This window comes from Camelus ferus, chromosome 13 (assembly GCF_009834535.1).
Source record: "Camelus ferus isolate YT-003-E chromosome 13, BCGSAC_Cfer_1.0, whole genome shotgun sequence".
Classification (NCBI taxonomy): domain Eukaryota; kingdom Metazoa; phylum Chordata; class Mammalia; order Artiodactyla; family Camelidae; genus Camelus; species Camelus ferus.
This window is the reverse complement of record NC_045708.1, coordinates 68145844-68166625: the sequence shown is the minus strand read 5'-3', so window position 1 is coordinate 68166625 and position 20782 is coordinate 68145844. Positions and strand designations below refer to the sequence as shown.

General features: G+C 42.5%; 1 protein-coding gene across 1 annotated transcript; it reads right to left on the bottom strand.

Annotated features, from left to right (window-relative positions):
• Window positions 1-1522: 1522 nt before the first annotated feature.
• Window positions 1523-20146, bottom strand: LOC116668109. Its single transcript, XM_032494663.1, has 4 exons — window positions 19941-20146; window positions 2448-2878; window positions 2074-2253; window positions 1523-1823 (listed from the first exon to the last, which is right to left on the bottom strand). The coding sequence occupies exons 1-4, from the start codon at window positions 20144-20146 to the stop codon at window positions 1747-1749; spliced, it is 894 nt and encodes a 297-aa protein (XP_032350554.1). The 3' UTR covers window positions 1523-1746.
• Window positions 20147-20782: the final 636 nt, after the last annotated feature.

Below are 20782 nucleotides of genomic sequence, written 5' to 3'. Positions count from 1 at the left end.
CTTTAAAGACCCTCTCCTGATACAGTCACATTCTGAGGTTCTGGGATTTAGGACTTCACCATGTTATTGTGTTTAAAGACAGAAAGAGTAAAAAAAAAAAAGAAATTTAATAACTTGGTTTTGGGTAACTTTTGAAAATTGGAATAAGTTTTAAGCATAACCCTTTTCCCCAAATTGTTGAACAGTCAAAAATGTACAATAGTATTGCCAGAAAAAAAAAAAAACAAACACAAATAAAAGCTGCAAATGGTTATCAAATTTTTTCACAGGGAGAAAAAGAAAGAGTTCCTAAGCTTAAATAAAGATGGTGGGGATGAAGGAAAAATCACACGGAAACCATCATTGGTTTAACTACATACAGTAAAAACTTTTCATATGAGAACCATGTAAGAAGCCAAGGAGGGGAAACTTCATTACAATGGACCATTGTTACAAGAGTTTATGTAGATAAAGAACTCCTTATCTTCAGAGTTGAAAGAAGGAATGATAGGAACGAATAAAAATATAACAAAGCGTTTTACAAAAATGTGAAGGGGAAAAACAATCAATATCCTTTGAAATCAAAGAGTTGTATGTGTGTGTGTTTAAAATAATTATAAATGCCTAGAAGCCATTACCACTAAGAGGTGAACACCCTGCATGATTTAAATCACCAACTGTGTATCTAAAGCCACAGGAGTCTTGCAAACTTCCCTCCCACAATTCTGCTTCCTGAAAGTGGCCAGCAAGGTGTGGGGGCTGTTTTGAACAGACTGGTTGCAACACTGTAATAAGTAATGAGGGAAAAAAAACCCATCTGGCCCATGTAGGACACCTCAAAGGGGCAGGGGAACAGCCTGCTGGGCATCAGGACACATTCCAATGAACAGGCTGCCCAGGAACCTGGCTCTTTCTAGTAAATCTCAACACCAGCCAGGAAGATGAATGCCCACAGCCTTGGCTAGGCTGATGGAATGCCCTCCCACGTGTGTGCGGGAGGCTCCACAAGAAGGAAAGACAGGCACACCTGTTGCTACTCAGAGGCCGGACCACCAGCTTAATAGGGAGCGCCTCTGGCCAGAAGTGCTGGCATCACCTGTGAGTTTGTGGGAAAAGCTAATTCATGGGCCCAACACACTGAATGAGAATCAGTGGAGAAGGGGATTTGGATATTGTGTTTAAGCAAATTCTCAAGGTGATTCTGACACACTTTAAAGTTTGAGAACAAATGATGCAAGGAAAAAAAAAATAAAATAAAAGACTGATCCTGCATTCCCGCTCTTTGCTTGAGGGCCTCAATGACCATACAATCATAAAAAGCTTAGTAGTTTCAAAACGGTGGAAACTAAGGAAAAAACGAAGAATAAACCCACCACTATCCCGTCTTTTACACACCTGTCACATCGAGATATGAATGAATAGAAGCAATTTTTGAAAATTGTGTTTCATTTTGAGTGAGCCAAGATCTTTATGCCATTGGACAAAAAGGAAATTTACTGATTTGTTAGAATCGCACAACAAACTCATGTTTGCATCAAAATAATCAAACAACTCTTCATTAAAATACAGGAAAGAAAAATCAGACAATTAAGGAGACTTGCCCTTTTCAACTACAGTGGTAGAAGCAGGGCTGTTCTCATAAGCTCCTGACAATACTTCTGCAGCAGGGCACCAAGAGGGCTGGGGATCTGCTGCACATGCCTTCAAGAACTCCTTAAAATGTTCCATCTTCTCAGGTGCGTAAGGAAAAACGCTCGCTGTTTCAAACTACTCCTTCACGGGGGTTGGGGGACAGGGGGTGCTGTCAACATCATTTCTCACGGTGGAAGCTTTGAACCTCGGACCTGGAAATAGTGGCGTAACCAAGCTGAGGCTGGTGTGGGAGGTGATGGGCCTGAATGCATCGCATCTCAGCCTACTTTCCCAAGATCTTACTTGGCCCCTCTCACAAAGGGATGTCCAGGGACTGCATGCAGCATACTGGAGTTAGGAAATGGCAAAATGTTTAGGAAGATGAGAGGCTAGACGGCAGGCAGTTAAGTGCAGGGGATTCCCCCAGGGGCTCCCTCCACACGCACACTTTGAGACCCTCACCTGCAGCACGATGTTCCTTGTGCCTCAACGCCAGGCTCAGGATCACGCTCTTCACATGAAGTTGTACACGGGGCCTTCCGAAGACTCTGATTTCAACGAAGGTCCCGGATTTCACTGTGTTCACTGAAAGCAGGGCCTGGCTCATCCACTGTATCTCTGGAAGGATTTCTAGCTCTGGGCCTAACGAGGAAAGAGACACCCTTGGCTGTGGCATGGTCGAAGGGAGGAGGAGCTAGCAGGGAAGGGGAGGGCTGGGAGCGGGCACCATGGGGCAAACGTGGCCCATGAACGTGGGCACCAGAGTCAGAAGGTTGCTCCGCCGGCCTCCCTCGGGCTGGAGGTGGCCAGAACTCCTGCACACCCAGTCTGCTCACCGAAGACCTGATCGGCCAGCCATGCCTCCAAGTAAAACACCAACGGGTTTTCCAGGTCCTCCGCGGGGAACCACCACGGTCGGACGAGAACCCGTGGCGGCAACATCAGCAGCCCGTCGCCCTGGGCAGGCGCCGTCCGTTCTCCCTCCTGGGCCTGCGCAGCCTCTCCGGGGTCGCCCATGCTCGGGTCAGCGCTGGGCGAGCCTGGTGTGAGCCACTTTCGTGGGACTTGGGGAGGGGCGAGCCGGCCTTTATGCTCCTGGGGCCCCGCCCCTTCCGGTGCGCCCACGCCCTGTTGCTGGGAAACGCCCCCCCCCTTCCGGGATACCAGCTTCCCGGCTGACGTGGGGCACGTGGGTTTCCTCTTCCACCGTGAGCTGGCATTTATCTGAGCCCCGGTGACTATCAGAGGCTCTCTGTGGTCGTCCCCACTGGTCAGGTGACACTAAGTCCCAAAGGCTCCCAACACAGCACATGGCTGATGACCTGCTTAGTTGGAACTGGGGACTTGAGTGTGCGGCCATAACTGTCAGTGCCCGGGTGACGGTTTCTGCGAGGCCGGCAGGTGGGTCAGGCCGAGGGCAGACCCGTGGAGTCTACATTTTGGTTTTTTTGCAATCTGTGATCTGTCCTCTGATTCTCTGGTTTGTTAGCAATTCAGAAGCATTCAAACACGTGTGTCGTGACTTCAAATAAAAACGTCATAGTTGGTCATTCTAGAAAAAGAGCCAGTGTAGACAATTCCTGTTTGTTTCCAATAATCCTCAGACAACTAATATTGATGCACACTTCTTCCCAGTGTGCTTAATTTTAAGGTAAGAATTTAAATTATAACAGGGAGGGTATAGCTCAGTGGTACAGTGCATGCTAAGCATGCATGAGGCCCTGGGTTCAAATCCCCAGAACTTATGTGAAATAAATAAATAACCCACCTAATTACCTCCCCCAAGACCCTCCCCCCAGTTTAAATCATGAAATATTTCACACATTCATAAAAGTTGTACAACGGAGACTCATGCACCAACACCCTCCCACTTAAAATGTTATCATTTTGCCATATTTGCCTTGCTTCTCTCTTCTTTAAAATAAATGTCACTAAAGCATCTTTCCTTTCCCTCCCCACAGGAAATTGTACTGAAGTTGGTGTGTATCACCCATGTATGTTCTTATAATTTATCCAGTGCAGTTCTAGAAATATTTGGCAGTTGTTTTAGAATAAATGGCATCTGATGGGCAAACAGTTTTGTTCTTTCAATTAGTTATGTTGTGGGTTTTTTTTTTTAAAATCCTTTAGAGAGTTTCAGTCATTTACGTAAAGGGGGCATTTTTAATGGGCTTCATTTCCTCATTACACCGTCTAGGCTCCAACGATTATCTGAGAGGAGATAATGAATTTAACTTTACCGGATATTTTTATTTCCTCAATATAATGCTAAAAATCAACATAATAATACATACATATTTTAAAACAAAATCTTGGGGCTATAAAGTATGACTCGGTCTCAATTTTTTTTTTTCAATTGTATGTATTTTGAATATCTCGTTTAAATTGAGTTTCACCTTCATTAAGTTATCTTTTGTGCTTGTGTGTTTTGGAGAGGGGAGGTAATTAGGTATATTTACTTATCTTTTTTGATTAAAGATAGATTTAGAGTGATACACACTACAGATCATGCAGGCTGTTTCAGAATGAGAGAAAGGCCATGAGATGTGGGGTTTGGGTGCTCAGGTTAAAGTAAACGTAGATACACACTCCATAGACAGAGTTCCTACCATCTCGGTATATGAGGGATTGAGTGGGGCCACCAGGCATGGTGCTGCCTGCTTTTACGGGCTGGGGAGCTTCACGTGCCAACAACTGGGATATTTATTTATCTTTTGATGGAGGTACTGGAGACTGAACCCTGAACATTGTACATGCTGAGCATGCACTCTCCCACTGAGCTATACCCTCCCCTAAGGTGTCTTTTGAGAAATAAAATTCTTAATTGTAATATAGTCAGCTACATAGGTCTTTATGGTAAGTGCATTCCTTGCCCTGCTTAAGAAATCTTCCCTGCCCCGAGGTTTAAAGACATTCACTATCCTTTCCATTAAGAATGCTGGAGTTTCCATCTCGACTTTTAAATCCTTGAATCATCTGTGGTTAATTTATTTTTTCATTGAGCATAATGGAGGTATATAACTTCAACTTTTTATAAATTGATTTTTTTTGTTTGAACCACTCTTTTAAGCATATGTCTCTAAACTGAGTCCCCATCAAATTATATACCTGGAAATTTTCAGACTCCTTTATGTAGCATGAGGTATCCACAAGGCTGGTTTATGGCTACCCAGTTCCACAAACACAGTGCCCGGCCCACAACACCCCATTCCCAGGAGGACCACCTCCCACCTTCCCGAGCCCTCCCTTCATTCCAAGCACTGGTGGGCCCAGCCAGCTCTGAGTTTGCAAGGGTTTCCAATGCTTTGACGCATTTCTTCTTGCACCAGAACCCCTTGGTCTTGGGAATGCATGGGGAGAGGAAGCTGTTGACTCTTCCCCTGGAAACAAGTGTTTGAGCTTGCTCCACGAAAGGCAGGAGGCCACGTTTTGAAGTGTGAAGACCACACACCTAATAAAACTGAGTCTAAAGTGAGGTTTGTTTGCCCTCAGCACACTGGGGTAGGACCCCGGGACTTCACTGCACAGGCGACCCCTGCAACTCCCAGGGACTCAGGAGTAATTCCTGCCATTTAACAAAGAGGAAAATGAGATTCAGAAATTCATTATCTTCAAGGGTCATGATGGGGGCTGTAAAGTGGCCCCATGGTTCAAAGTCCTTGAAGGCCCTAAATCTGAACTTTTGAATCTACCCCAATTTCAAACTTCACATCGCATGCACTTCCTGGCCGCTCTGTAACAAACTGTGTGACCCCAGCTTCCAGCTCTAAAGAAACTTGTTTCATTCATTTAAAAATACGGGAGGAGGGGCGGGTATAGCTCAGTGGTAGAGAGTGTGCTCAGCATGTGCAAGGTCCTGGGTTCAATCCCCAGTAGTTCTGTTAAGAAACAAAACCAAGCAAAATCACATTGCTCTAAGTAATGTGCAAGATCCACCCAATGAAGGCAAGATTTCAATGATATACGGCTTCACTGATGGAGATGCAGCTGGCTTGGTGACATCTAATACCTCTCAGCTGGCTTTTATGGCCACTTCTTAGTGCAGACCTGTGCACTGTTCTTTTGCAACCAACACTGTAATCAATTGAGGTAAAGGGCAATGACTAAAACTAGCAAATGAAAGATTATTAACTGGATATTCAAGTGGTCTGGAAGTTCTAGCCCATAGGTATGAATTACAAAGAAGAAAATGTTCCTTTATAATAGAGACTTAAAGGACAGAGGCCACGTTAACCAAAGACTAAAATTAGCATCACTAATAATGGGGCAAATTGACTACTGGTTTGTCAATTCCATGAAAACAACAGATCAGACTATTTTATAAAGAGACTATCTTATTAGTCAAAGTTATTCATATTTCAAACTCTAGATCAAAGACAGAGAAAGAACATTTTGAGGGGTTGGGGAGGGTATAGCTCAGTGGTAGAGTGCATGCTTAGCATGGATGTGGACTTAGGCTCAATCCTCAGTACTTCCATTTAAATAAATAAACAAATCTAACTACCACCCCACAGAAAAGAAAATTTAAAAATTTATCTTAATTTAAAAAATTAAAAATAAAAAAAGAAAGAATATTTCAAGAGAGTAGGGAAATTTTTAACATCGGCTATATGATAAGGTAGTATTTGATTATATGTTCTATCATATATAACTTCTATAATGTGCTTTTTTATATAAGAAAATGTCCTTGTTTTGACAATATCTATGCAGTGTCGATATCTATAATTTACTTACAACTACTTCAAAACTCCCCCAAAGGAAATTTTATTTTCTCTCTCTATATATAGTGCCAATGTTACAAACATTTACAGTTGGTTCTCAGTAAAGGACATCCAGAATTCTTTTTAATTTTCTGTAGTTCTGAACATTAATGAAAAGGAGATGAAGTACCAGTGGATCAGGTAGCTGGTAAAAAAGGACATTTTCAGAAGGAAAAAAACATGTAACTTACCCCTAGTGAGGATTTCCCTTATTATGCCTTCTAATCCATCACACCCCCCCCATAGAGAGTCATATCCTTTCTTTGACTGGAAGTTCAATATTGTATTTAAAGAATTAGATAGAGGGGCAAAGGAATTTGCGTCCAATTTAAGAGTCTTAGAAGCCTGCCTAACTATACAAACTTATTTCAAATTCATAAAACTCTACAAACTTATAGGATGAACAACCAGGATTTGAACTTGGGGTTCAAAAATTATAACCATCAAAAAACTTTGACTTGAAAAGATACATGCACCCAGTGTTCATAGCAGCAGTATTTACCATAGCCAAGACGTGAAAGCAACTTAACTGTCCACTGACAGATGACTGGATAAAGAAGTTGTAGTATTTATACAATGGAATACTACTCAGCCATTAAAAAGATTGAAATAATGCCATTTGCAGCAATGTAGATGGACCTAGTGATTTTCATATTAAGTCAGACAAAGCAAATATCATATGACATCACTTACACATGGAATCTAAAAAAAATGATACAAATGACCTTATTTACAAAACAGAAATAGACTCACAGACATAGAAAACCAACTATGGTTACCAAAAGGGAAACTTGGGTTGATAAATTAAGAATTTGGGATTAATAGATGCACACCACTATGTATAAAATGAAGAAACAATAAGGACCCACTGTATAACACAGGGAACTATATTCAATATCTTGTAACAACTTATTACAGAAAAGAGTCTGAAAAAGAATATATGTAACATATAACTGAATCACTTTGTTGTACATCTGAAACATTGTAAGTCACTATACTTCAAAAATATATAAAATTTTTAAAAGGTAGAAGAAAAAAATGGTATCGGTTAAACAAAACACACCTGGAAGAATCACTAGGCCTGGGGAAACCAATCTACAGGGATTTCGCCTGCCAGGCACACCTGTATCCTCAGCCTCTGGGAAACAGCGTGCTTCCAAAGGTGTGTGATGCCTCATGTCTGATCCTGCCCTGCTTGCTCTCCATCTCAGCTGCTTCCCGCCCTTCAGAGGTGCATAACCTCTTCTGGTTCCATCGCATGCTCTATCAAGTCTCTCTAAATTGATATACAGCCTTATTAATCAATGTGATTCCTATCAAATTGCTGTCAAGATTTCCTTGTAGATATCAAGACGGTTATAATTTACATTTATAAAAACAAAGGAACTAAAATAGTGAAAACACTTTTGAAAAAAAATGATCTGCCTGCCTAAATTTAATTATTATTATACAGCTATAGTAATCAAGACGATGCAGTATTGGTAAATTGAATGTAAAATGTAGAGGTATAAAACCTTTAGGAAAAAAACATAGGATGATATCTTTGGGAACACAGGCTGATACATCCTGAGATGCATCAAATGGTTGATATATACAAGAAAAATTGGACCTCATCTAAAGTAAAAACTAAAAAGAATTTTTTGACGAGGGTGGTACATAACTTTATTTCTTAATATATTTATTTTTAATGGAGGACCTTGGGGTTGAACTCAGAGTCTCGTGCATACTAATATTACACTCTTCCCTTGAGCTATACCCTCCCCTTAAAGTAAAATCTTTTGTTTCAGGAAAAGCCCTGTTAATCAGATGAACAGGCAAACTAAAGGTAGGAGAGAATTTTTATGAATCCCATACCCAACAAAAGTCTAATATCGATAATGCACAAAGAACTCTCAAAACTCAAGAGTAAAAAAAAAAAAAAAAAAAAACCAACACATTTAGAAAGTAAGCAAAAACTGCTTCAGTGAAGAGGCTGTGAAGATGGCTAATAAACACATGCTGAGCTGTTCCTCATCACATTCTATCAGGGAAATGCAGATTAAAGCCACACTGAGATATCAGTGTACAACTATCAGAATGAATAAAATAAAAAAAAACAGGGACAATGCCAAAGTCGGGGAGGATTCAGAACAAGTAGATCACGCATGCATTGCTGGTGGAAGGTAAAATGGTACAGCAGCTTTGGAGACAATCTGAGAGTTCCTCAGCTGATTAAATATATAGTTACCATATGACCCAGCAATTCCTCTTCTAAGGACGCATCCAAGAGGAATGAAATATATGTCCACACAAAAACCTGCACATGAATATTTATAGCAGATTTGCATGTAATAGCCACAAGCGGGAAACAACACATTGTTTTAACAGGTGAATGGATAACTAAACGGTGATACATTTAACCATAGATTACTTGTCAGTAAAAATAAACTATTGATAGAAGCAACTACCTAAATGAATCTCCAGAGAATCATGCTGAGTGAAAAAAAGGCCAATCGTCGAAGTTTACATGCTGTATAATTCCATGTATATAACATTCTTGAAATGACAAATTTATGGAGGTGGAAAACAAACTACTGGTTGCCAGAAATTAAAGAGCAGGTAGGGACCAGAAGGAAGTGGGTGTGGCTATAAAAGGTCAAATAAAGGACACGTGGTGATAGAAATGTTCTGTATCTTTTTTTTAAACATTTTTTTTATTGATTTATAATCATTTTACAATGTGCCAAATTCCAGTGTTAAGCAAAATTTTTCAGTCATTCATGGACATATACACACTCATTGGCACATTTTTTTCTCTGTGAGTTATCATAACATTTTGTATATATTTCCCTGTGCTATACAGTGTAGTCTATTCTACAATTTTGAAATGCCAGTCTATCCCTTCCCACCCTCCACGCCCCTGGTAACCACAAGTCTGTATTCTCTGTCTCTGAGTTTATTTCTGTCCTGCATATACACATTGTTTTTGTTTGTTTGTTTTTGTTTTTTAGATTCCACATATAAGTGATCTCATATGGTATTTTTCTTTCTCTTTCTGGCTTACTTCACTTAGAATGACATTCTCCAGGAGCATCCATGTTGCTGCAAATGGCATTATGTTGTCGGGTTTTATGGCTGAGTAGTATTCCAATGTATAAATATACCACCTCTTCTTTATCCAGTCACCTGTTGATGGACATTTAGGCTGTTTCCATGTTTTGGCTATTGTAAATAGTGCTGCTATGAAAATTGGGGTGCAGGTGTCATCGTGAATTAGATTTCCCTCTGGATACAAGCACAGGAGTGGGATTCCTGGGTCATATGGTAAGTCTATTCCTAGTCTTTTGAGGAATCTCCACACTGTTTTCCATACTGGCTGCACCAAACTGCATTCCCACCAGCAGTGTAGGAGGGTTCCCTTTACTCCACAGCCTCTCCAGCATTTGTCATTTGTTGATTTTTGAATGACGGCCATTCTGACTGGTTTGAGGTGATACCTCATTGTAGTTTTGATTTGCATTTCTCTGATAATTAGTGATATTGAGCATTTTTTCATGTGCTTTTTGATCATTTGTATGTCTTCCTTGGAGAATTGCTTGTTTAGGTCTTCTGCCCATTTTTGGATTGGGTTGTTTAGTTTTTTCTTATTGAGTTGTATGAGCTGCTTATATATTCTGGAGCTCAAGCCTTTGTCGGTTTCACTTGCAAAAATTTTGTCCCATTCCATAGGTTTTCTTCTTGTTTTACTTCTGGTTTCCTTTGCTATGCAGAAGCTTGTAAGTTTCATTAGGTCCCATTGGTTTATTCTTGTTTTATTTCTTCTAGGAGAAAATTTTTGAAATGTATGTCAGATAAAGTTTTGCCTATGTTTTCCTCTAGGAGGTTTATTGTATCTTGTCTTATGTTTAAGTCTTTAATCCATTTTGAGTTGATTTTTGTATATGGTGTAAGGGAGTGTTCTAGCTTCATTGTTTTCCATGCTGCTGTCCAGTTTTCCCAACATCATTTGCTGAAGAGACTGTCTTTATTCCATTGTATATTCTTGCCTACTTTTTCAAAGATGAGTTGACCAAAAGTTTGTGGGTTCATTTCTGGGCTCTCTATTCTGTTCCATTGGTCCATATGTCTGTTTTGGTACCCATACCATGCTGTCTTGATGACTGTAGCTCTATAGTATTGTCTGAAGTCTGGGAGAGTTATTCCTCCAGCCTCTTTCTTTCTCTTCAGTAATGCTTTGGCAATTCTAGGTCTTTGATGGTTCCATATAAATTTTATTATGATTTTTCCTAGTTCTGTGAAATATGTCCTGGGTAATTTGATAGGGATTGCATTAAATCTGTAGATTGCCTTGGGCAGTGTGACCATTTTAACAATATTGATTCTTCCAATCCAAGAGCATGGAATATCTTTCCATTTTTTAAAGTCTTCTTTAATTTCCTTCATCAATGGTTTATAGTTTTCTGTGTGTAATTCTTTCACCTCCTTGGTTAGATTTATTCCCAGATATTTTATTAATTTGGGTGCTATTCTAAAGGGAATTGTTTCTTTACTTTCTTCTTCTGTTGATTTATCGTTAGTGTAAAGAAATGCAACTGATTTTTGAACGTTAGTTTTGTAACCTGCTACCTTGCTGAATTCTTCAATCAGCTCTAGTAGCTTTTGTGTGGACCTTTTATGGTTTTCTATATATAGTAACATGTCATCAGCATATAATGACACTTTTACCTCTTCTTTTCCAATTTGGATCCCTTTTATTTCTTTGTCTTGCCTGACTGCTGTGGCTAGGACATCCAGGACTATGTTGAATAGGAGTGGTGATAGTGGGCATCCTTGTCTTGTCCCAGATTTTAGTGGGAAGCTTTTGAGATTTTCACCATTGAGTGCTATGCTGGCTGTAGGTTTGTCATATACAGCTTTTATTATGTTGAGATTTGTTCCCTCTATATCCACTTTGGCGAGAGTTTTTATCATAAATGGGTGTTGAATTGTATCAAATGCTTTTTCGGCATCGATTGAGATGATCATGTGGTTTTTGTCCTTTCTCTTGTTGATGTGATATATTACACTGATTGATTTGCGTATGTTGAACCAGCCTTATGTCCCTGGGATGAACCCCACTTGGTCATGATGTATAATATTTTATATGTGTTGTTGGATTCTATTTGCTAAAATTTTGCTGAGGATTTTGGCGTCCATGTTCAGCACTGATATTGGCCAATAATTCTCTTTTTTTGTAGTGTCTTTGCCTGGTTTTATCAGGGTGATGGTGGCTTCATAGAATGAATTTGGGAGTATTCCCTCCTTTTCAATCATCTGGAAGAGTTTGAGAAGGACTGGTATGAGTTCTTCTTTGTATGTTTGTTAGAATTCCCCGGTGAAGCCGTCCGGTCCTGGACTTTTATTTATTGGGAGGTATTTAATTTCTATTTCTATTTCCTTTCTAGTGATCGGATTGTTCCAGTGTTCAGTTTCTTCTTGGTTCAGTTTTGGTGGACAGTAAGTTTTGAGAAACTTGTCCATCTCCTCTAGGTTATCCAGTTTGGTTCCATATAGTTTTTCATAATATTCTCGTATGATATTCTGTATTTGTATTTTGTTTGTTGTAACTTCTCCATTTTCCTTTCTTATTTTGCTAATCTGTGCTCTCTCTTTTTTCTTTTTTGTGAGTTTTTCCAGAGGTTTGTCGATTTTATTTACTTTTACAAAAAACCAGCTTTTGGTTTGGTTGATTTTTTCCATGGTCTTGTTAATCTCTATTGTATTTAATTCCTCTCTGATCTTTATTATTTCCTTCCTTCTGCTGCTTTTTGGGCTTTTTGTTCTTCTTTTTCTAATTCATTCAGGTGGTGGGTTAAATTGTTTATTTGAGATTGTTCTTCTTTTTTGAGGAAGGCCTGTATCGCTGTAAACTTCCCTCTTAGCACTGCCTTTGCTGTGTCCCATAAGTTTTGAGTGGTTGTGCTTTCATTATCATTTGTCTCAAGGTATTTTTTAATTTCAGCTTTGATTTCCTCATTGATCTATTGTTTTTTCAATAACATATTGTTTAATCTCCGTGCTTTCCTTTTGTTCTCCTTTGTTTCTCTGTTGTTCATTTCCAGTTTCATGGCATTTTGGTCAGTAAAGATGCTTGAGATAATTTCTACCTTCTTAAAATTGTTGAGGTTTCTTTTGTGCCCAAGTACATGATCGATCCTGGAAAATGTTCCATGTGCACTTGAAAAGAATGTATATCCTATTTTTGGGGGTGTAATGTTCTGAAAATATCCACCAAGTCTAGTTTTTCTATTGTAGTATTTAATTTCTCTGTTGTCTTGTTTATTTTCTGTCTGGAAGATCTGTCTACTGATGTTAATGCAGTGTTAATATCTCCAACTATGATTGTATTCCCATCGATATCCCCCTTTACCTCTGTTAGTAATTCTTTTATGTACTTAGGTGCTCCTATATTGGGTGCATATATATTAACGAGTGTAATATCCTCATCTTGTATCACTCCTTTAATCATTATAAAATGTCCTTCTTTTTCTTTCTTTATGGCCTTTGTTTTAAAGTCTATTTTGTCTGAAATCAGTACTGCAACACCTGCTTTATTGGCTTTTTCGTTTGCATGGAATATCCTTTTCCATCCTTTTACTCTCAATCTATATGTGTCCTTCTCCCTAATGTGGGTCTCTTGTATGCAGCATATTGAAGGTTCTTGCTTTATTATCCTGTCTGCCACTCTATGTCTTTGACTGGAGCATTTAGTCCTTTAACATTTACAGTAATTAATGATAGATGTGTGTTTATTGCCATTTTGAACTTATCTGTGCAGTTGACTAGGTATATCCTCTTTGTTCCTTTCTTCTTCCTTTTGTGGTTTGGTAATTTTCCTTTGTATTATCATGGATTTTATTTACTTTTTGTGACTTCCTTGTAAATTTTTGGCTTGTGGTTACCCTTTTTTGTAAATCTATTAACCCATTACTGTAACTGTTTTTATTAAACTGATAGTAACATGATCTCAAACCCATCCTACTGTTAAAAAAAAAATAAAGAAAAAACTATTCTATATTTCCCTGCCTCCCTCTCCCACTCTCAGTGATTTGTATGTCTTCTTTTATAATTTCATGTTTACTTTATTTGTAATTCATGAGTTGTCACCTTCCAGTTGTGAATTTCTCATTTCTGTAGCATTCTGCTGCTTTTCTATTTAGAATAGCCCTTTCAATATTTCTTTTAGCATAGGTTTAGTATTGCTAAACTCCTGCATTTTTTTTTTTTTTTTTTTTTTTTTGTCTGTGAAACTCTTTATTTCTCCTTCTATACTAAAGGATAGCCTTGCTGGATAAAGTACCCTAGGCTGCTTCTTTTTTTCATTCAGGGCTTTGAATATATCTTGACACTCCCTTCTGCCCTGTAGTGTTTGTGTAGAGAAATCAGCTGGGCGCCTTATGGGGGTTCCCTTGTAACTTACTCTTTGCTTTTCTCTTGCTGCCTTTAGAATCATTTCTTTATCCTTGAATCTGGCCATCTTTATTATGATATGTCTTGGTGTGGGTCTATTTGGGTTCTTCCTGTTTGGGACCCTCTGAGCTTCCTGTACTTGGATATCCAATTCCTTCTTTAAGTTTGGGAAGTTTTCAGTCATGATTTCTTCAAATGTATTAAGAAGTAAAAATTAAGAGGGTAATAGAAAATAGAACAGGTAAAAACAGATTTAAAAAAAAAAGGGGGGGTTTTTGGTGTTCTCCTGGAGTCTGTGTGCTTTTATTGTGAAGTCTTTCTGTCTTCGTCCTGTTTTGGAAGCTCAGGTTGCTGTTTTCAGAGGCCCTCCATTGGCGCCCTCTTCTGTGCTTCTCCCAGCACCTGTCAGCAATCAGATCGCGCCTCCTCCTAACACTGGGTCAGGTGCAGCTCTCCTCTGCTGTGGGTGGGTGGGTCACTGCCCCTCCGGATGCCGCAGTCAGATGTTGCAGACTGGCCGGGTAGGAGGGCGGGTCGCGCCCCCTCCCAGCACTGTGGTCAGGATCTGCGTTCCTGCCTGAAAGGTGGGGGGGCCGCTCTCCCTCTACCTGCGCCGCTGGTAGTTCTGCTCTCTGTGTGGCTGCACGCTCTGCCCTGGTCGGCGCTCTGCGGGTGGGCTCGGGGAAGACCGAGGGACAGCCCTGTCCCTGCTCCGAGCCAGAACCCAGCTCCTTGTTTGTCTTTGTGGAGCAAGTTCTCTGAGGGACCAGGATGGAAGGATCCTATCTGCCCCAGGCTGCAGGCCAGTCTCAGTCTGGCCTTTGTGGCTGCTAAGCCCCTCGGTGCGGATGCAGGTTTCACCCCTGCTCCCGCCTGGGTGCTAAGCGCTGGAAGATATGGCGGCTGTGCCTGAGCCCCGCCTCTCTTCCCCCGAAAACTTTCCACGGGTTTTCAGAGTTGGGGGTGTGCACCCTTCCCCCAAGAGCACATCAACCTTGCTGTTTTATGGAGGGCCCAGTTTGTTCTGACCTGTGCACCCACAGCCATGGAACGCAGCCCCTTGCTTTGCCCCAGGGCTGCCTCTATGCAGCCACCCCCACTCTCCGCCCGGCTTGTGCAGCCTGGCCCTTCCCGCCGCTGCCGGCCCGCGTCTCAGGCTGGGTGTTGGGGGGATGCTCTTTGCCCCTTTAACTTAGTTCTGTCAGTCAAGTTCTGCTCTGTACAGATCCGAGCCTCAGAGGCTCCCCCTCCATCCCGCTGGCCTCTCAGTTGGAAAGGGGAGACCCAGCGAGCCAGCGCCAGTCCTCCTTTGCCGCTCCCTCCCCGTGGGACCCGTCCCACGCTGCTTTGACTTTTGTTCTTTCTTTTTTCCTTTTCTCCTACCAGATGTTTTGCGTCTTTATCTTTTGAAGAGGGCGATGTTCTTTCGGAGTTCCACAGGTGCTCTGGTTGGCTGAGTGGGTCTGTAGATGTGGGTCTTGGTGTATTTGTGGGAGAGGGTGACCTGCGAGCGTCCTTCTACTCCGCCATCTTCTCCGTGGCTCAAAATGTTCTGTTTCTTGACTGTATTGATGTCCACATCCTGATTGTGATACTGTACTACAGTTTTGCAAAACATTACCATTGGGGAAAACTGAATAAGGGCATGTGGGAGCTCTGTGTTATATCTTACAACTACATATGAACATACAATTGTCTTAAAAAGGTTCACTTTTTAAAAATCAGAATTTTAAAAATTTCAAAATTACTCTGATTGTAAGTCCTGATCTCAGAAACTCTCTTTAACTGCCATAAACCATTGTATTGTTTTGGTAGTGGAAGATGGATAGTGAAAAGTCTTAACACAGAGTTGGATGTCCGAGCTAGAGCAATTAGACAAGAGAAAGAAATAAAAGGCAAGCACATTGGAAAGGAAGATGGATTCCCACTGTCCACACAATTCTGTCTCTCGGAATTTTGATTTGTTGCCAAAGGTCCATGTACATGTGTTCCAGAGTGTTCTCAGAATCATTAAAATAGTGAAAGATTAGAGCACATGCAAGTGTTCTTGGATGGATACAGGGACAGGCAATCTTAAAAACAAAATGAGGTGGATTTAAGTATATTAAAAAACAAAAAATGCAATGAATATATTGTTGAATAAGAAACCCCTCTTCACAAATGCACACCATTATCTGTAAGAGATAAGCAACGAGGTCCTACTGTACAGCACAGGGAACTACATTCAATATCTTGAATAAACCATAATGAAAAGTAATATGAAAATGAATATACGTGTGTATAACTGAATCTCTATGCTGTACACTGATACAGCATTGTAAATCAACTATACTTCCATTAAAATAAACACACCTCTTCACTATTCTGTGTAGAGTATGATCAAGAAGAACTGAGGGAAATGTTTATATTTTCTCAGAATTTGGTTTGAGTCAATTGGAGATGAATGACGGTGGTGAGGAAAGTCAGAGGGAAGCAGCAAACCTAGGAGTCTGGGATTAGGCTGGACTGGATTTAATTTCACAGAAGCCTGATTCCCGCAGTGGCTTAACATTCAGGGATATTTGTGAAGCAAAGAGGTGAGTCTGTTCTTTCTCACTTCCAGTATTTGGCCAGCCCACTGACGCGCTTGTATCCAGATCGATTGAGTGCACCCTGCACTGTGCCCATTCTGTCATGCAACAAATACTTATGGAGCACATCTGTGTGTCCAGCAGGGTTCCAGTTGCAGGGAACACAGCAGGTTAAAAAAAAAAAAAACCTGTGCTCATAGTCTGGGGTCATAGAGCTGTGTTAGGAGAAACTGAGAAGTAAGCAAAACTGACTTAAAAAGCTGAGTTGGTTCGATAAGGTGTGATTTGGAGAAAATGAAAGCAATGAAGGAGGGTGAAGTCATGATTTTAAATGCAGAGCCCAAGGAAGGTCTTCACATGTCATGATGATGCTAGTGGTGGTGTGGGGACTGGGAGGAGGGCAAGCTACCAACTAGTGAGGGGAAAGGGAACAGTGCAGAGGCCCTGAAGGTAGAGCATGGGGACTGAGGGACAGCAGAGGGCGCTGGGACCAGAACCGAGTGGAGAGAACTCAAGAATGAGAAGGCGGACAACTCAAAGATGGGGAGGAGCCCACGCAAACATCTCCCCTTTTACTCAGAGAAACACAGGAGGCCGTGCAGGGTTTCAAGTGACACAGCTTAACTTCCCTTCAGGGGAATTCCTCCTGCCCTTGTGCTGGAGAGGAATCTGAACGGGCTGAGGGGAGAGAGGCTGCTACGCTGTCACCAACAGGAAGGTGGCGGCCCAGACCACGGGGATAGCGGGGAGCTGGTAAAACGAGACTAGAATTTGAATAGAATGTGAATTTCCATCTAAGTGGGTTTGTTGAAAGGGTGGGTTGAGAGAGAGGGACAGAGGGAAAATTGTGGAAGGACTCCGAGGTTTATGGCTGGAAACCCAGAAGGATGGCGTCACCATGAAGTGATGTGGAGATGACCACAGAAGTAGAAGGCGTGTGAACTGGGTCGTAAGGACACTTTGAGGATTAATTAGAGGGAAGCCTGTGGGTGTGGAAAGGGGAGGCTGAGGTCATCAGCGTGGAGATGTGACTGAAAGCGGGGAGGCTGCAGATATCACCGAGGAAGTAAGTGGTAGCAGTTGGGAGAGGAGATGAGAAGCTGGTCCCTAGGTTCTCTGTAGCGGGGAGGGTTTGTGTGCAGGTTGGGGCGGGTGTGGCCCCACTCTTCTCTTCCCCATGTTCCTCTGTGCCCTCAGCTCAGCTGCCTGCCAAGGTGTCCCCAGACGGGTCACCCAGGCTGGCACCCCAGCCCATGGGAGGGTGAGGAGAGAGTTCTGGACCCATTTCATCAAGCTCCTTCCAAACCCTCATTTGGTGGCTCCCTTAGTAAAGAGGGAGGGAGAGCAAAGCTGCTCACGAAATTGTATTTTAATTCAGAGACCAGGAAAGAAGTGTCACTGTCCCTTCACTAAGGGGCGAGCCCCATCACTAGGCAGATTCTGGGGAAGGTTCTCTGGCTAGTCCACTGGGAATTCCTCTTGTCCAGAAACATGGATACAGAGTTTGAGACCCAGTGCTGGCCGGACCCCTCTCCGTGGCCCCTTAAGGGACCAGCGCTGCAGGGGAGCCTGGGCAAGAACTCCTGGGAGGCGGCCACTGACTGCACGAGGCCCAAGCAGGGAAACTGGGAAAACCAGATGGAGGGAGAAGGTGGGGTCGGCTCATCCATGGGAGGCGGTGACAAGGGCCAGTGGCGGAGGTGCCGGCCTGCCCAATGGGCTCTGAGCTTTGCTCCTGGAGGTTTCACTGGGGCTGCTGGCTCCCTGAGAACACGACCCCTGATCCAGAACAGTCTATGTGGTGGGTGTGCTGTTGGCAATACCCAGATGCCGCTGTAGCTTCAACAGCCTCTGCCACTTTCATTGTCCTGGGCATCTGGGTCTCAGGATGACTGAGGAAATGCTTGTGTTGGAAAGCCAGGGGGAAACTTTGCTCTGTTCATCTGCTGACTCGTGCCACCTAGAGTTCTGCAGACAAATGTTTTGTAATTTTTTAAAATTTATTATTATTATTATTATTATTATTATTATTATTATTATTATTATTATTATTATTATTATTATTATTATTTAGTTTCATGGCTGCTACTGGAGTGGGCAGCTTTATATACCGGAAAAGCAAGCCGTGTGGCAGGGGAACGGTACAGCTCAAGTGGTGGGGCCGTGCAGCCAAGACGTCAGTACCTCCTCCAAGGGGAAATCAATAAAGAATGCTAATCGTGTCTCCCTCATGAAACAAACAATACAAGCCAAATACGTGTGATTTCATATGGTCCACACTCTGTCTCATCCTTTCATTCAAATTTATAGATTTCTTTGAAAGAGCAATTACGCTGCTGTGAAGACTGGGGTGTATGCATCTTTTGGAATTGATCTCTGCTTCTCTTGGCTCTTTGCTGAGGAGTGGAATGCCTGAGCCATAGGCTGGTTCAATGATGAAGTTTTGGAGAAACCTCTGTGATCTTGCGCTTAGCTCCTGCAGCAATTGGCTTTTGCACCAACGGTGTAGTGGCATTCTCTTCGTTCAGCATCCTGGCCAGCGTTTGCTGTTTGTTTTCTTTTGGAGCATGGCCATGGCCATGCTGACGGATGTGAGATGGTGTCTCCTGGGGACTTGGATTTGCGTTTGTCTGCTGTGAGCCACGTGGGGCAACTTTCCCAGTTCCTGGGCACGTCTACATTTGTTCTTTGAGAAAACCTCTTGACTTGTTCTGTCCCTTTTTTAAATGGGGTGTTTGTTGGTTTGCTTTTGAACTGAAGGACAGTTGATTGGAAATGTTGTGTTGGTTGCTGGTGGACAGCACGTATGGTCCTCGAGGCCATGCTCAGTGAAACAAGTCAGAGAAAGTCCAGTCCTCAAAAAAAATTCCATGTGAAATCTTAAAAAATAATTCAACCAGATAGTGACTATGACAGAGAAGAAGCAGACAACGATGTAGAGAAGAAAGTAGTGGTTACCAGTATGGAGAGTGAACAGGAGGGTCAAAATGGAGATAGAGGAGGAAGAGGCAAAAACTCAGGTATAAAATCAGCTCCAAGGTTATATAGTACACCACGGGGAATGGAGCCAACAGCTGATGAGAATGATCAATGCAGTGTCACATTTAATCATTGTGGATCACCCTTCTGTACACCGTAATATGCCATGGTGTACATCAACACTACATCAATTTTAAAAGTATGATATTGTGAAAGGAATGGTTCAATACATCACGTCAAACACTGAAAAGGAAAGAAAGGTGCGGCTGCACCCCTGCCCTGCTACGCCCCACCCCACTGCTTCTTCCCTGGCCAGCCACCCAGCCCAGGGGTGACAGAGAGTTCTGGCTGCAGAGGCGGAACGCATCCCAGCCCAACCCAGGAGGGAAGCGGGAGACCCAAATTCAGGGCGGGCGCTCTTGAGCTGAAAATGCCAAAGGCATCAGCATCCTGGGCCTGGAACTCTCAGCTGCAAATGGAGTTGGATCCAGGGTTCAATCCGCAGAGCAACCCGCACTCCTTTCTGTGGCACCTGAAGAGGCCAGAGCTACAGGGGAGCCCGGGCAAGGCCTTCTGTGAGGCGGCTGCCTACTGCACAAGGCCCAGCAGGAAAACAAGGTGACTGGGGGTGGCGGCAGTGGCGGGCCGGCCAGCTGGGCTCTGGGTTGCCCCTTGGGGACTCTGCTGGACGTCTGGCTCCCGGAGGGCAGGACCCCCGGTCCAGACCAGTCCCTGCAGCAGGCGTGCCAAGCAAGGACACCCAGATGCCGCTGCAGTGTCAGCAGCCTCGGCCACCATGGCTGTCTCAGACACCTGTGTCTCTGCAGGACCTAGGAAGTGCTTGTCGCTGTTGAAAGCCTGGTGGAATCTGTACTGTATTCATCTGCTGACTCATGCCACATAGAGTTTCACGAACAAAAGGTTTTTTTTTAACTTTAAAATTTTTTTTTAAATTTTTTGATTGCATGCCTACTATTGCAGAAGACTGTGTTAGATATCTGAAAATGAAGATGTATGGTGGGGGAAGGGTGCAGCTCAAGTTGTAGGGCGCATGCCCAGCACACAAGAGGTCAGTGGTTCAATCCCCAGTACCTCCTACTAGGGGAATTCAGTGAAGGAACCTAATTACCTCCCCATCATAAAACAAACAATACAAAGACAAATGTGTTGTTTCTTGTGGTCCACAGATCTTTCTCATCCTGTAACCAATGCTTACATTCAAAATCTTAGATCTCATTGAAATGTCATTAACGCTGCTGTGAACAGTGGGTTATATCTACCTTTTGAATTGATCTCTTTGCTTTTCTTGTCTCTATGCTGAGGAGTGGAACACCTGGGCCAAAGGGTGGCTAAATGGTTAGGTTTTGGAGAAACCTTCATACTCTTGTGCATAGCACCTGCAATGATTGGCATTTCCACAACGGTGTAGACAGA